At 40.0% G+C, this 15,004-nt stretch overlaps 1 protein-coding gene across 1 annotated transcript in view; it reads left to right on the plus strand.

The window, feature by feature from the left end:
• fto (FTO alpha-ketoglutarate dependent dioxygenase) overlaps nucleotides 1-15,004 on the plus strand; it is a 120,389-nt gene that overhangs the window by 15,122 nt on the left and 90,263 nt on the right. The window contains 7 exon segments of the mRNA XM_030125326.1: nucleotides 4,259-4,336; nucleotides 4,507-5,542; nucleotides 9,149-9,177; nucleotides 9,179-9,275; nucleotides 12,621-12,683; nucleotides 12,686-12,699; nucleotides 13,272-13,415. Of these exon segments, the coding sequence (XP_029981186.1) occupies nucleotides 4,259-4,336; nucleotides 4,507-5,542; nucleotides 9,149-9,177; nucleotides 9,179-9,275; nucleotides 12,621-12,683; nucleotides 12,686-12,699; nucleotides 13,272-13,415 (1,461 nt within the window).

Here is a 15,004-nt window from a genome sequence, read left to right on the forward strand (position 1 = left end):
CCTCTTGTTCAGTTAGATGGATGGAAATGTTCTAATATTAATGATCACGTCCCCCGCCGACGACCTGTCGCGAGGTGAAATGAACAACGCAGGTTTCAGCCTTCAACAACAATTATCAGGCCAGAGTCAGTCTGTCTGCCATTTGTCATCACTTAGCCTACCTGCGGACCCCTACCGAACACATGCTCATCACGTCTGTCAATAATGTGAGTTCATTGATTTAGAAAACGACATATACAGAGGTTATTGATTCATCCTCAGTTGCTCCTTTACATTGCTTTTCTTTTTTTTCAGTTCACTTGCTTGGATTAAAGCAGCAAGTTACCTACCATGCTATGTCTTTAAACCAGTATTAATCTGTAAATTTAATTCTTCATATCTCAGGTGATCCAGGTGTAAACCTTTCTTACAGTCCTCTAGCCTCCCAGAGCCATGTTTTTGTTTTGTTTTTGTGTGTGTTAAACTGGAGGTTACACATTACCAGTATCACCACTCTCAGGTTAACTCCCACACATTCCAGTAAGACATTTACCAGTCTGCCTAGTAAACTATCACACTAAGTCACTAACATTGTCAAGTTGTCAGCGTAAAAATAGAATACCACAACTGACTGCAAATTAAATGGCAGAAGTAAGAAATGGTTAATATTTTGCTCAGATTGTTTTGTAAGGTGGCATGCATGAAACGAAGGGGCATGATCTGTGAAAACACTTGAAGAAGGCACATTCTTATTATAGCTTCCTCTGACTCTGTGTATTAGGTCAGATTCACAGGGACAGGAAGTATTAAGAGTGATAGAACAGCAAGAAACCTCTCTCTGTACATGTGCAGTATTTGGTTTGTGTGTTTAGGTGTGATTGCACCTAGGTGCTGTGTTACCTGACCATACTTATAAGACAGAGGCGTACCTTATTAACAGGGGACTTCCTCAATGTTTATGACATTTATGGTTTGTGTTGCTTCGGACTACAAATGCTGTGGGTGTATAATACTGTTTTTTTCTTTTGGATAATTTAAGTGTGAATTCAAGACTTCTGTGTTTGTGGGCACTTCCTGGCCTTCTCTGGACACTGCGTTGCTTCACACAAGCTCACTAAATTCTGCAACCCACTGAAAAATACACCGGGTCGGAAGCACCTTTGATGTGCACGGGCAGTCTGTCTGTTTTGTCCGACATTTTACAGCCACCTTGTCAAAACTGTTGACTCACCATCACTTTTGCAGAAGCGGACCAGTTCTGAAACGGGTGTCAGACAAGTACCAATGGTTTGCTGTTTAAACACGAATCTCTATTACACAGCTATTCCTCATCACGTCATCTTAGAGTTGCACAAGGCCTGTCCAACATCTAAGGCTTCCAGTCTTGTCTGTCAGTCTAAAGCAGCTGTGTCGATGGAGGTGCTGCCCTTGGAGGGTGGGAGGTCAAGAAGAAAACAAACTCTTGCCCAAGAAATATATAGGCTAGATAGCACACAAATAGAAGGATCAGTAAAAAAAAAAAAAAAAAAAAAACAAGATGGAAAGAAGTTTTTTGTGGTCTTGTGTGAATTCAAAAAATGCTCTCGTATATGAAGGGACACTTCTACTTATAAAGCCAGATTCTTCGTTTAATAGCAAAATCAAAACATGCTCAGTAGGATTCATGTGTCCTCCTTTAACTGTCTTACCTAAAACAGCACATTCCAACTGACCCTCTGGGGCAGACACAACTCAGGCTGCAAGTGTTTTTATCCCTGCGGCAGGAGAGTTATCTGGCTATTTTGAGCTATTGATGCTAAGCACTGGACATTAATCTACTCTGCAAAGAACGCTTTGAAGAAAGTGTCCGCTGAAGTGTCACAGATGGGAAAATAAATGAAATTAATAAATATATGGTACACAGTTTGATATCTCTTATAGGCCAAGATCAAAGCAAACCAATTGAGTTCTATTCTACCTAATATGTTTTTCTGTGATAAACAGTCTGACGGAGAGAATAATCCCATCAAGGAAGAGAGAGAGCGAAAAAAAAAAACCCCATCAGATATATCACTCAGCACAGATGGTTGGCACGGCTACCGTGAAGCATGCACATTATTATGGGATTGGTAATCTCGTTTCTTGGGTCTGAGTGGAAACGCAGACCTTTTTTGCGCCTCATGGTTTTTCTTCCAGAATCAGGTGCAGACAGAGACAGAAAGACAGACACAGTGTTTCTCTGATACAGTGAGAGTCCATCTTCTTCAGAGGGCTCCAGTAACTTCTTGTCTTTCTTTTTTTTCTGTGGAATTTCTGAGTAGCTTGATGCATTTGACATGTGTGTGACAGCCCTGGTAGTGTGTGATTGGGGTTGAGGCATCATCATAGGCTTGCTACCTCGGCTGTACGTTTTGCAGGATGGGCACATATGTGTGTGTGCATCTAGGGGAGCCTTAAACACACACTGAGTATAAAACACACTTTTGTGCTTCTGACACAGTAGTGGTTTGGGCATTGTGAATAAAACAGAATCTAATAATCCCACTTATGTGCACAAATGCACACATTTACGACAGATGAATTGCAGCACACACCAGAGAGACTCGCAGCAGCATGCAGATATAAACACACACACCCACAGAAAAAAACAAACGCATACACATACAACACTAGCCCAGAGCCTCACCTTGATATCTTGAGCTTCTGTCATGAATCGGAATCTGACACCAGTGAATGTGTCAGCTTGTCAATTTCTTCCAACTGTCTTTGAATGCAGTCTGGCCATGAATAGTGCATGTTGTTTTGTTTTTTACATTCCAACTGTCTGCAAGTCTGTTTTTGTTTGTTCCTGAATAACTTGAAGGCCTGTACACTCATGTGCATCCTTTAAGAAAACTTCAGCAGGTGTTGTGTTGTTTAGGCCTAAGGTAAAGATTCATCCCTGAAGGTAAATTCGCCAAACTGCCTTCAATCAGATGCCCTCCCATTTCTTCCACCTGCATGTGTTATTGGAATGTGTTATCCTCCCTCCTGTCTTTAATGCGCATGGTTTTGCTTATTGCCCTCTTTTTGATCCAGCCCCCTTTGGAGTCGGGACACACATCTTTTTATACCTGCACTTTAATGTTATTAACGGGACGTTTTATTCACTGTAAAAGTCAGGACATATTTTGGCAGCCGGTTCCATATTCCCCGTAGCGTGCCACATGAGGTCTTTGGCATTATTAGAGCAAAAGAAACGTGAGATGTGTGTTGTAAATGTCTCGGAAATATACACAGGGCCTCCTTCTTAAACTATCACATTGGCTTGGGGGTTGACACAAAACTTCTTTAAAATGTAAAAAAAAAAAAAAAAAAAAAAAAAAAAGAAAAGTAGGTGACATTTCTCCTTCTCCTGCTGCTGAGACACATTGCAGGGTGTGTGTGTGTGTGTGTGTGTGTGTGTGTGTGTGTGTACTACTGGGGAATAAACATGAGGCTCTGAACAAACATATACTCACTTATACAATACCTTCATGTACACATGCACAAGCACAACAGGGAGGGGGAGAAGGAGCAGGGTCGGGAAACAGTTGTGAAATTTATTTGGGCATATAGTTTTTATGCCAGTTGCCATTGGATTTACAGGTCAGAATGGAATGCAGCCCAATGAAAGGTACTTTGATCCCTCCACCAGGTTGACATTTTTATTGGAAGAGCTCTGAATGGCACAGGGCATCTTTTATAAGGTTGTGAGGAACCCCTCGGCAGCCTTCACAAAATCATAAAAATGTGAGAAGTCAGTGTGCATGACTATGGCTAGCAGGTTCCTACGATATCTCAGACAGTTTTAATCCAGTGATTCATTAATTTTAACAGCAAACGCTTCATGGTTGTGCACTATTGCATTCTGTGTCTGTAAAGAATGTGTTTATAAGACCCGCAAATGCTATGTTGCTCCTGTAAAAAGGCAATTTAGCTTTATGCGTTTTTCACCTTAAAACTGAAAGATCTTAATGTCAAATTTTAACTTTAACACTTAACGTAATTGAAATCCTCTTAAACTGATTATCAAATAAAATAGAAGCACCAACTACATTCAGAAGTGGTTAAACCAAAGCCAAAATAGAACATTATAGATGAATATATTTCATTCGATATTGAATGAAAAAGACACTGACAGTCATAAAAAAATCTGACACATTTATTATCCAAAACTCTATACTTAATATATCTGAATAGAGGATATGTTTAAAAAGCAACTAATTACTGTTTCATGCAGCTATCATATGTGTTTATTTTATTGTGTTGTGTTCCACAGAGGAGGAGGTTACTGCAGGAGTTGGGAGACCAGAAGATCCCCTTTCTGGGACCTTCAGACAGGGGCTTTCAGCAACTGGTGAGTCACATATTTGTCAGCAAAGATGATGGTTAAATTAACTGGTGGTATGTCCTCACCAAGAGATGGTGTTTCATTTGATGAACCGTACCCTAAATATTGAAAAGTGTTCATTTTTCACAGCTTTTTCCGAAGGTGTGATTTTGATAGGAGTGTTTTGTGTTTCCTAGTGGGATTCCAGTTACTCTGGCCTGGTGCTGAGGAGATCCTGTTCTCTGCCTGTTGAGCTCCATGGCCGTGTACAAGCAGCTCTTCTCACCCTGAGAAAGAAAGGTTGTCTCCTGAGGGATTTGGTTCGGGTGCGTGACAGAGATGTGTTCACTGCTGTATCACGGGCTTTGCTGGGTGAGCCAGGCCACACCTATCGCTACCTGGACACTCGGCTCTTTGCCATCCCATGGCACAGTGAGGACGGCGAAGTCAAAGGAAAAAACTGTTGTGATGCTGACTTGAGGGGCGCTTGCAAGGCATTGTGGGAGCTTAACACCTTCTTCTGCTCTGATGTGTCTCAGCTGAAGGAAGGAGACAGACTTACACAATGTGCAAAGGTGGGGGATGTAGAAGCTAAACAGGGTGAGGAGGGGGACACAGAGTCTAAACACAGTGAAGAGTCCAAGAACAGTGAAGGTGGAGACTCAGAGTCCAGACAAAGTGAGGAGGGGGACACAGAGTCCAAGCACAGCGAGGAGTGGGACATTGAGTCAAAACACAGTGAAGAGGGCTGCTCTGGGTCAAAACAAGAGGGGGAGTGGGAGACTGAGTCCAAACATAGCAGTGAGGAAGGGGAGTCCTCCCAAGTCAAACCAGGTGAAACAGGTATTGCAGGAAGGCCTGAACATGAGGGAAAATGCTCCGGCTGGGAGCCTAAGGCTGTTAGAGACACAGTCACTGGGCCTGGGGGACTACGGGCCCTGGAGAAACCTGTGGCCCAGCTCAAGCACAAGATGTCAGGTTACCACATTGAGGATAAAGAGGAACAGTCAAGTGGACAGGGTTGCTCTCAGCCCAGTCCCCCGCAGGTTTGCACTGGCCCGGTCAAATTCAATGTCACCTTACTCAACTATATGGACCCAGCAGCTATGAGTCAGCTCAAAGAAGAGCCTTACTATGGCATGGGAAAGATGGCGGTAGGGTGGCACCATGATGAGAACCTGATCTGCCATTCTCCAGTAGCTGTTTACAGCTATAGCTGTCGTGATGAAAAAGGTAAGTGTCAAATGTGAAACTGTGACATACTGATGGGTGACAAATTAAAGAGGTACTGAAAATTTGAGCTGTTTGAACAGTACAATGATGAAATACATAAATAAGGCTGTAAATATTAATGTTTCTACCCAAATGTAAAAAATTGGCATTAAAAACATGCCCCCTTCTGTTAATTATCAATACCAATGCTGATATAAAGTCAACTGAGGATGTAAACATGCTCATCCTGGCAACATTAAGCACAATCTGAGTGCAGGCAACAGGACACTGGAGACATACTTGGGCATAGGAGAAGGCAACTGTGACTAATGCGAGTATGTGTGAATTAGAGAGATACTTTAGCATAAGGTGTTGGTAGAACTTTGCTCTGATAGTTGCTGATGGCAGGCTTTCCAGTTGATGTTACGGACTTTTGCAGGAAAATGATGAACATCTGTCTTTTTACATTTGGTTTGACATTGCGTGTCCTTGATATATTGATTAATTACTTTGAGTTTGATGTTCAGTTTGATTTATTCATTCAGGCATTAATTACCTCAACAGTTTTCTACATTTTTTTTAAGTGAAAGATAATGATTTCTGACAGTCTTAAATATTTTTTTCCCAGGAAGAGATGAATGCTGCCAAATATTGATCTTTTTAACACCAACTATTATTTAATGTGGAACTTATTAGATTTTTTTTAGGTCGGCATTTTAAGTGGTATGATATATTATATGTCAGATTAAGTATCTATTTATACATATCTATTTTATGAGTATGAAAATCATGTGAATTGCATGTTATGGCCTTCACAGTCACCAAATCCAAATGGACACCTACAGTATATGAGAGTTTGGACTGACATATAAGATACAACCCTCTTCTATCATCAAAACACCATAAAAGGGAATGTCTTTTAGAAACAAATGATTGTCATCCCTCAGTAAAGTCACATGCTTGGAGAATCAATGCCGACGTGCATTGAAGCTGTTCTGGTGGACTTATATATATTATATATTTGTTTTTTCCCTTAATTGGTCACTTGTCTGTAACTGGCATAACTAAATTACAATGGCTGAAAAGCATAGATTTACCATGTTTGAATCTTTTTCACACTTAAGTAAATCAGACTTGTCTTAAGTGGTTTATTTTTGAAAATAATATTCCCTTTTTACTTCACATCAATATCCCATTTAGTTATCTCATTTTCTTTATGGTGGATCAGATGCAGTTAACCTTGTGTATTTTGGCCCTACAGCAGCACAGTGGCATCTGTAGACATGGTCTCTGGTGAGGCAACCATCAGATCCATCTATGTGATAGTGTCAAGGCATTATCAAATGTCATCACCAGCTTGCTGCTGACAGCCTTATCAACTGAGCTATGGGAGATCACAGACATTTGGATGTGAGCTTTTAACACATGCTCAATGGCGCAGTCTAACAAACAGACCTTATCACATGCACGCATCTGATCTAAATCTTTTCCTCAAGAAATGATCGATGTGCAATTATCTGATATGGAATAATGAGCCCTGCTTTGATAAGTGTTCCTAGACTGTACTATATGGGTAATACGATGTCTGCTAATTATGGAATGTGCTCTCTTTCAAGATGCTGATAGTATTTGCTGATTGAGCTGATAGAGCATCTCAGTGAGACGAGAACTTCTAGGAGAAGTTTCTACAACAGACAATATGTAAATCAGCTACACACTATCAAAAACCTTGGTTTAGAATATTAAAGGTATGAGCCTCGAGAATGACATACGGTATCTTTATTTTTTTAATTCAAGAGATTAACAGTATGATTAACAGTATAAAATATGATGCAAAATGTAAACACACAACAACAGTAGCCATTCATCGAGCTCCTCCGCACAATAGTTTGTGACAGTCTTGCTTTATTTTGCAAATGATTCTCACACACTAAACAAGCCTCAACATCAAACTAAAATAAAATGTACACATCAATATTCTACAGTCCCTCAAGCAGTGACTAACTCACTCCTTGCAGCCTTAGAGACTAAGAAAGACAAAACATAATTTCCTGTTTGAGATGGAGACAAGAGTGTAGTTTAAATAGTGAAAGGTGGGAATGTCTTAAAACTATAAAAGATTTCTTTATCATACAGGTGCAGTGCCAACTGCTTTGACATCCCAACACCTTTTACAAGCTGGGTTTTCTTCATTGGCTTTTTCTAACCAGAAACACCTGCTCTGAAGGTCTGCTTCAATGATTTGTTCTAGGCCATTTCAACTCTGACCTTGTGGACACAGGCTTCAAACACTGTTGTATAGCACCTTGCCGTGCTTAGCAGCTGTGTCTTTTTTAGTCAAGAGTGACCCCACAGCTCCAGACTTTAAAGAGGAAGTCTGATCAGACATAGTACAGAGTGTTATTCCAGTGACTGGGTCTGAGGACCCCCAGAACCAACCTAATGAAATGTTACCTTGAGGAATGTTGCACCTTTCCAACCTGTTCATGTTTCTTACATTGCACATGAGAAGGAAAAAGGCTGTTGTTACACAACCTGAACACAGAACGTGAGATTTCTTAGCTGTACAGAATTAGATGTTTTGCATGACACCTGCTTCCTTTGAGATGTTTCTTATCGTTTTGCGCAGCCTCATGTCATTTTCTTGCCAGTGTAATGTTCTGAGTTGTATGTTTCCCAGCTGCGCTGATCCAAAGGAACTCTGCCACGACTGAGTGTTTTCCGCACCAGGAGGATGATCTTCCACCCATTCCCGAGGCCTTGGGGGAGTGCTGTCATTAGCTGGCTCTCAGGCACAATGGCTGGAAATTAAGTTACTATTTATCCGTGCTGAGCAAAGGAAAAGGCAGCTGTGGGGCAGAGAGGCCCAGAAAGACTTAGTATTGATTTTGCTGAAGGGTGTTGGCCAGCCGAGCCAAATCTTGTTTTCTTAGTGTGCCGTGTAAGAATGGAAGGAGAAAGGAGAGCAGGGGAGGTGGTTACAGTGGATAGATTCAGACACAGGAATATCATAGGATACCTACTGTCCAATAACACACTCTCGCTCACTCACTAAACAATATCAAGGGCTTTTATCCAAGTCTTTCCACTTACACAGCATAATGATAGCATAAAGATCCTGTGCTAACAGCCAATATGACCACATGAACACATTTCGCCTTTGCTCTGCTAAGTGATTCTTACTCAGACAAAGGCAGACATCTTACTTCCATTGTAAAGGTGGTGTGGATTAAATCACAACACCCCTTACAATTTAAAGTGGTATATATTTCATTTATTTCATTATACCGTATTGTTTTTTTGACAACATCTTTTTTGATAAATGGTCATAGCTCTAGTGTTTTGCACTCTACTATCCAGTGGCTGACTCTGAGGACAAGCAGACTACACTACTAAAACAATGCAAATGTAAAAAAAAAAAAAAAAAAAAAAAAAAAATGGAGGTAAATCAGTTGACAATTGGACAAAAAACATATGCATTGTCAAAATGTAAGAAAACCAAGTTTAAGCATATTGCACTTTACTCTGTTTAGTCACACTGGGGTGAAACTGTCATCTCTGTGAAATATGAATATAAATGTAAAATGCACATTTTACATTTTCGAGTTGGGTGTGTATGACTGACAGGTGAGAGCAGTGAGGGAGGCAGCACTGAAAAAGGCATTCTGGAGGATTGGGCTCAAGGTTGCCTGGGACATCCACACACCTGGCCTGATGCTGCCACTGGAGTCTGGAGACTGCTATTACATGAGAGGTACAAACTCTTCTCAATAAACACACATGCAGACATTGACAATGCACATGTAAACACATTGCTCACACAGCCCACCCAGCACTCACTTGTCTCACTTTGGAGGACAGCACATTTTTATTACCCTGTTTTATACTGTTTCTCATATTTTGTTCCAAATGACCCATACGAGCAGGATGCACTTCAGCATTATACTCAATTCCCCTTCTTCTAACCCTTTCTGCAGAAAAAACAGAGCGGATGTGTGTGTGAATGTGTGTGTGGGGGGGACTTTTTGGCCTGGACATGGTGCTTTAAGGTTCCATGAAATCGTGTGCATTAGAGACGTTAGGAAAACCAAATGTTATTTTTTGAAGTCCTGTGACCCAGTGCTGACTATGTCCTTATGAAGAGGACAGACAGCCAGCCACAAGGGTGTAAATCATAGCTTAATGCTTTTGGCCTCAGCAACAGACACCTCCACCCTCCTCTCTTCAGCCCCGCGGGCCCTTCCAAGCTTTCTCATTTTTTTCTGAGTGTGAGGACATTTATCCACATCACAGGAGAAGCTAGTGTCAGATGTTACAAGAAGTTTAGGACCCCCAGGTTGGATGGATGGATGGAGGATTTATTATTTTTACGGCATACTGTTTCCACAGTATTTAAGGAAAGATATTTTGTTCTGAGTCAGACCTAATTTCATCTGACTGATAGAATGGTATTTTCCTGTATTATAAAACCTAATAATGTGTATCAATCTTCATTTATTCATCGATTTATACTTAAATTATTTTTTATTACCCGATTAATCATTTATGCTTCCTGACCCACAATGTAGACTGAACTCCAAGACTAAATTATATGTATTTATCTACTCCTTGAATTTAATAGACTTTTTTTTTTTTCATTAAACCATGTTGCGTATGAAAGCAGAACCTGATTTCTTTTTTTCTTCTAATTGACTTGTACTTCAGTCCTTCTTGTTGGTAAATCCGATTCCTGGTGTAAAGACAGATAATAATGTATTTGTATTGGACATGTATTTGACCTTTGTGTTGCTGACTGGTATACAATCTTATGTGAGATCAGTACTTTGTTTCATCAAGAACAATAATCCCTGTATTGAACTTAGCATATGCCCCCCTCATAAATACAGCACTTAGATTTATAACAAGCTTTGGCCATTGTTCAAACATTTCATGTACTTACAGTCCATATTTAAATCATCTACAGGGCTTTATTGTTTGAAGGGGAAACATGTGAATAATGAAATATTTCAGATATATCATCATTGTATCTTTTAACCAAAGAATATAAAACGAGTAATGGAGTTAAGATTATTTCTGTTAAGTAGAATTATGAGGAAATATTTTTGAACAAATAAAATGTATAAGTTCAATGTATTTAAACAAGTTTTAAGACCATGAATAACTTGCAGGGAATCGATCTGCCCATTTATCAATAGTAATAAATGTTTGCCGACATGAATCTTTTCTTATATGTAAAGAACAGGAAGATTTTAATGTATTCCTGAAGTTGACTCTCTGAAGCAGCTGTGTTTTCATCTGAGAGCAGCGACGTCTGTACCTAATATTCAGCCTGACAGGGCTTGAAGCTGACCTCCTTTAGCTGGATAAGATTTACAATAGAACAGTCAGTTTCAGGCCAGCCATGATAATAGAGTGATGGGCTGTTGTGCAGACCATTCTAATGGGACTTGACTGTCGCGGATCAGTGGGGATTTATGCTCCACTTGGTGAGTACGCCCTTGAGAGGCCAACTGCTGCACAACGATAGCAGCCCGCACAGTCCTTGGCCGTCTGTTGCTTTGTTGGTCTACCTGAATTAAACACTTGGCACATTTCAAGAAAACGCACATACATATAAATTTTCAAAAGTAAGTACACATGCACAAACGTACCTGTTCTCAATGTGCAAGGAATGCAGTCTTAAGCTTATTTATTGGAGACATGAAATACTGCCCGTCCTGTTTCAAATACACGTGTGCACAAAGTGGCTGCTACTAATCAAGTGTTAAAATATATTGCACCAGTGTTTCAGTGACATACACCATATGATTAGTAGTTTTGTGGTATTAAAAGAAAAGTACATTGCTGTATAACCACAGACACCGTAATGTCTTTTCAGCACCATTTGTCGCCGACTGGCCCCTTTGAACTGCTAATGTCTGAGCCGCTGGAGGCAAATTGGAATCACCCATCATTTCCACCCAAATGGAATTTTAGTGGTTAAAAAAGAACAATGCAAGTCTTGACACCAGGCCTGTTCAATAATCTGATTTCCAGCTCCCAATGCACCGGGGGATTGGAGAAAAGAGTTGACCCAATATATTTAAAAGCCTGCTTCCTGGAAAAGGAGGACAAGTGGCAGCAGGCGCAGGGGTTGAAAGAAAGATAAATATTTATTACAGTTATCGAGTTTGCCTCTACTACTCCCTCCTGATCTCACTGACGCATCAGACGCGCCAAGAAAAGAGCAGATTGATGGAGATAATTTGTTATTGGATATAAACAGTTTTAAAGACGCAGAGTAATTCTGCCCAGAGACCTAATCCTTCACAATCTCATCAGGGTGAAGAAAACACCGGCAAGTTGTTTTGTTTGTCACCATCTTTTTTTTTTCTTCCACCAAACAATAATATCTTCCTCCCAAAGCATTTGGCTGTTTGACTTTCAAATCACAGGCATTAGCCGGTGTACTCTTGCTCAAGGCGGGTGTAAATATGCACATGTGCTGTGAATGACAGCTCTGTCATGGCTAAATTAATTATTGGTATGAGGCAAATAATGGCAGAGCTGAGAAACATCTATACACACAAAGAAACACATGGAGGGATACACTGGAAACAGCAGTAAGGCCTCTTTGTAAAGCTCCTGTGATATTGGACAAATGTTTGTTAGTATGGCTCTTCCATCTTGACAGATTGAGCACGATCTGGTTTTGTTTGGTAATTAAAATTATGGTACAATGCTGTTCATTCTATTCGGTGCTGGACCGAGCGCAATCTGTCTGAGAATACAAGATGATTTAGTTGTCATGTTCACACACACCCTGCTTTTCATCTGTCTTGTTGTAATCACTTCTCACTTTTTATGGACAGTTTTATTCTTTATTATTATAATTAATACCACAATACTTAAAATTAAATCTTAACACTTAATCAGTTTTTCTGATGCTCTTTAGTGCTTTACCAGTTGCTCTAAATAGTTATATCTGGTTGCCTGAATATGTCTTTGTTCTTGGCTTTTTCCTTCATTTATCTTTGTTCTTTACTGCTCTGTTGGTGATTTTTAATGGTGCTGTTAGCTTATTAAGATTTATTTTTTTTTGCCTTGCTGTATTTGCCAGATGACCTGAACAGTACCCACCAGCATTGTGTCCTTGCTGGAGAGACTGCACGCTTCAGCTCCACAACAGAGTGGCTGAGGTGAGAAATCAAGAGGCCAAAAAAAACCTACATTTGATGTTAAAATCCTGTTGTGGCATGCCAGCAGTCCCTTTTAGTTTCAGTGATCAGAAATCAACTAAAAGACTGTGTGGTAAAACTTTTATGAATGCTGTGAAATCAGAAAATTAATGAAACTTTTTCACAAACAAAACATAAATGTCATCTCATTACCCATTGAACAATGAAGTAAATACATGGCAGTCATATAGTGTAGGTTATGACCCAAATAAGGCTGTTAATGAAAACAAAATACATGCATTCCTCATCTGTAATTATATCCAAATGTACGCTGAGGCAAACTTCAGTTTCTTGATTTTTAGAAAATGTAATGCGAGAGAGCATTTATTTTTTTAATGAAGTGTTTTTTTTTAGATGCCACAGCATTTCATGTGAAATCCGTGACAAACACTTCTATATGTGCACGTCAGAGGCTTCAGAATTAAAACTTTTCCACTTTTCCATGAATTAAAGTTGATTCCTTGATGCACAGGTTCAGAGCCATTTGTAAATCTGACATGTGTAAAACACCAAGTCTCTCCCTCTCCCATTAGTGTTCCAGTGGGACCCTGACCTACATCCAGTCAAGGTGCCAAGAGGCCCTGTCCAACCTGCACACGGACCCTGAGACGGGCTCCCACAGCCTGCTGGCCCTTCTGCCGACGACTCTGCAGCACTGTGAGGAGATTCACAATGAGGTGTGTTCACATGAATCGACACGCACATGTGTGCCGTTACACATGTGAGGTTCTGTTATAGCCTGCAGAGCTGTTTGTCCAAGGATTCACTGTGTGTCCATGAAGTGTATGGAAATCTATTTTAACTGGCACTAGAAAGACATGAAAGGTCTTTAAACTTAGAGTTCTGTGTTATACTGGTTGCTGTTTATATTCGAGACTCAAATGGAAATTTTAAAAACTTTTTGGCCAATCAGGAGGTAGGGAACTAGAGACTGTAGATATCATGCCAAAAATGTTCACACCATATTATGCCAGTTTTTTGTGACCATAAACCTGCCTGAAAGTATCCTGAAACTATACTATCCTCATACTGTAATCCCCCCATCTGGTACTTCATCTACATTAGAAATGGACCAACTAAATATGACAAAAAAGACAAAAAAAAAACAGCTACTGAGGGGAAAAACATTAATTAAGGAGCTGGATATATTTCAACAAACCTATACATATACACTCTTGTGCATAGTTAGTGTAGTGTTGTTTACATGTCTATTCCTGAATCTCTTTGCACATGTAGTACAGTGTTGTCAGATTGATTTTATCATTTTTAGTGAAGGTGTAGTCAAAAGAAAGGAGTTCATCCCAGCAAAATGGTTACCTAGGATATGCACAATAATGCTGATAATAATGTTGAGTAATTAAATTTTCAGCTCACTGAGTTGTATTACAAATTATTTTGATTTATGATTTGTCTTAGTTTGGTCAGTAGGAAGTCTAATCATTTATAATGTATACATATACAGTTCATCAAATGAAGATCAAGAGTTTAAATATACTAAGCTTATCACTGAATTGTACAATAATTGTGAATTGTACGGATAATATCTGGTAACAATAGAAGTTAAGAGGAATGGTAAGTGACAAAATGGCATTAATATAGTGTGAGTCAAATCTGAAACAATGGAAAATAATTTGGAAACACTGATAGAAATATGTCATTTCTGTTAATTTTGTCCAGCTGTTTTTATGCAGGTGAACAGAGATGATTATCACAATCATGCAAAATAATCATGGTTAGCTCAAATAATTGTGATGATAAAAGCTGACGGGCCTGTTGTTACTGACAGAGTATTGGGAATGGAAATTGTATCGCAGACTCTACTGTGAAGCCACTGATCATGCTGGAAGTCCTCTCATAGTCATTTCAGGCTCTGTGAATGATAAGGCAAGTGTCTACCAGCCTCATACCTTGTACGTACTTGGTTGTTTTCTACGCAGGGAAATGCCTACAATATGAAGTCCAGGTTGTTCTAATTTGTCCTGGCCTGTGATGGATTGTAAGGCAATAGCCTCTCCATATGTTATCTAAAGATGGAGTCATGCCCCGCTCCATTCTCTAACCCCTTTTTACACACAACAATGAGTGATGCTGGCTCGGGGTACTGAGGGATAGAGTGAGGTTAAAAAAGAACGACATGAGAGGCCGTCTGTGGCGCAACCAGCCCCTTGTGTTAGCTTGCCACAGGCCAACAGTTAATATCGCACTTCACCTCTCCCCCTTTACAGCCTTGGTCTCACAGCGCACATCCTAGCCGATGCTTGCACCA

The sequence above is a fragment of the Sphaeramia orbicularis genome, chromosome 3 (genome assembly GCF_902148855.1).
Source record: "Sphaeramia orbicularis chromosome 3, fSphaOr1.1, whole genome shotgun sequence".
Taxonomy (NCBI): domain Eukaryota; kingdom Metazoa; phylum Chordata; class Actinopteri; order Kurtiformes; family Apogonidae; genus Sphaeramia; species Sphaeramia orbicularis.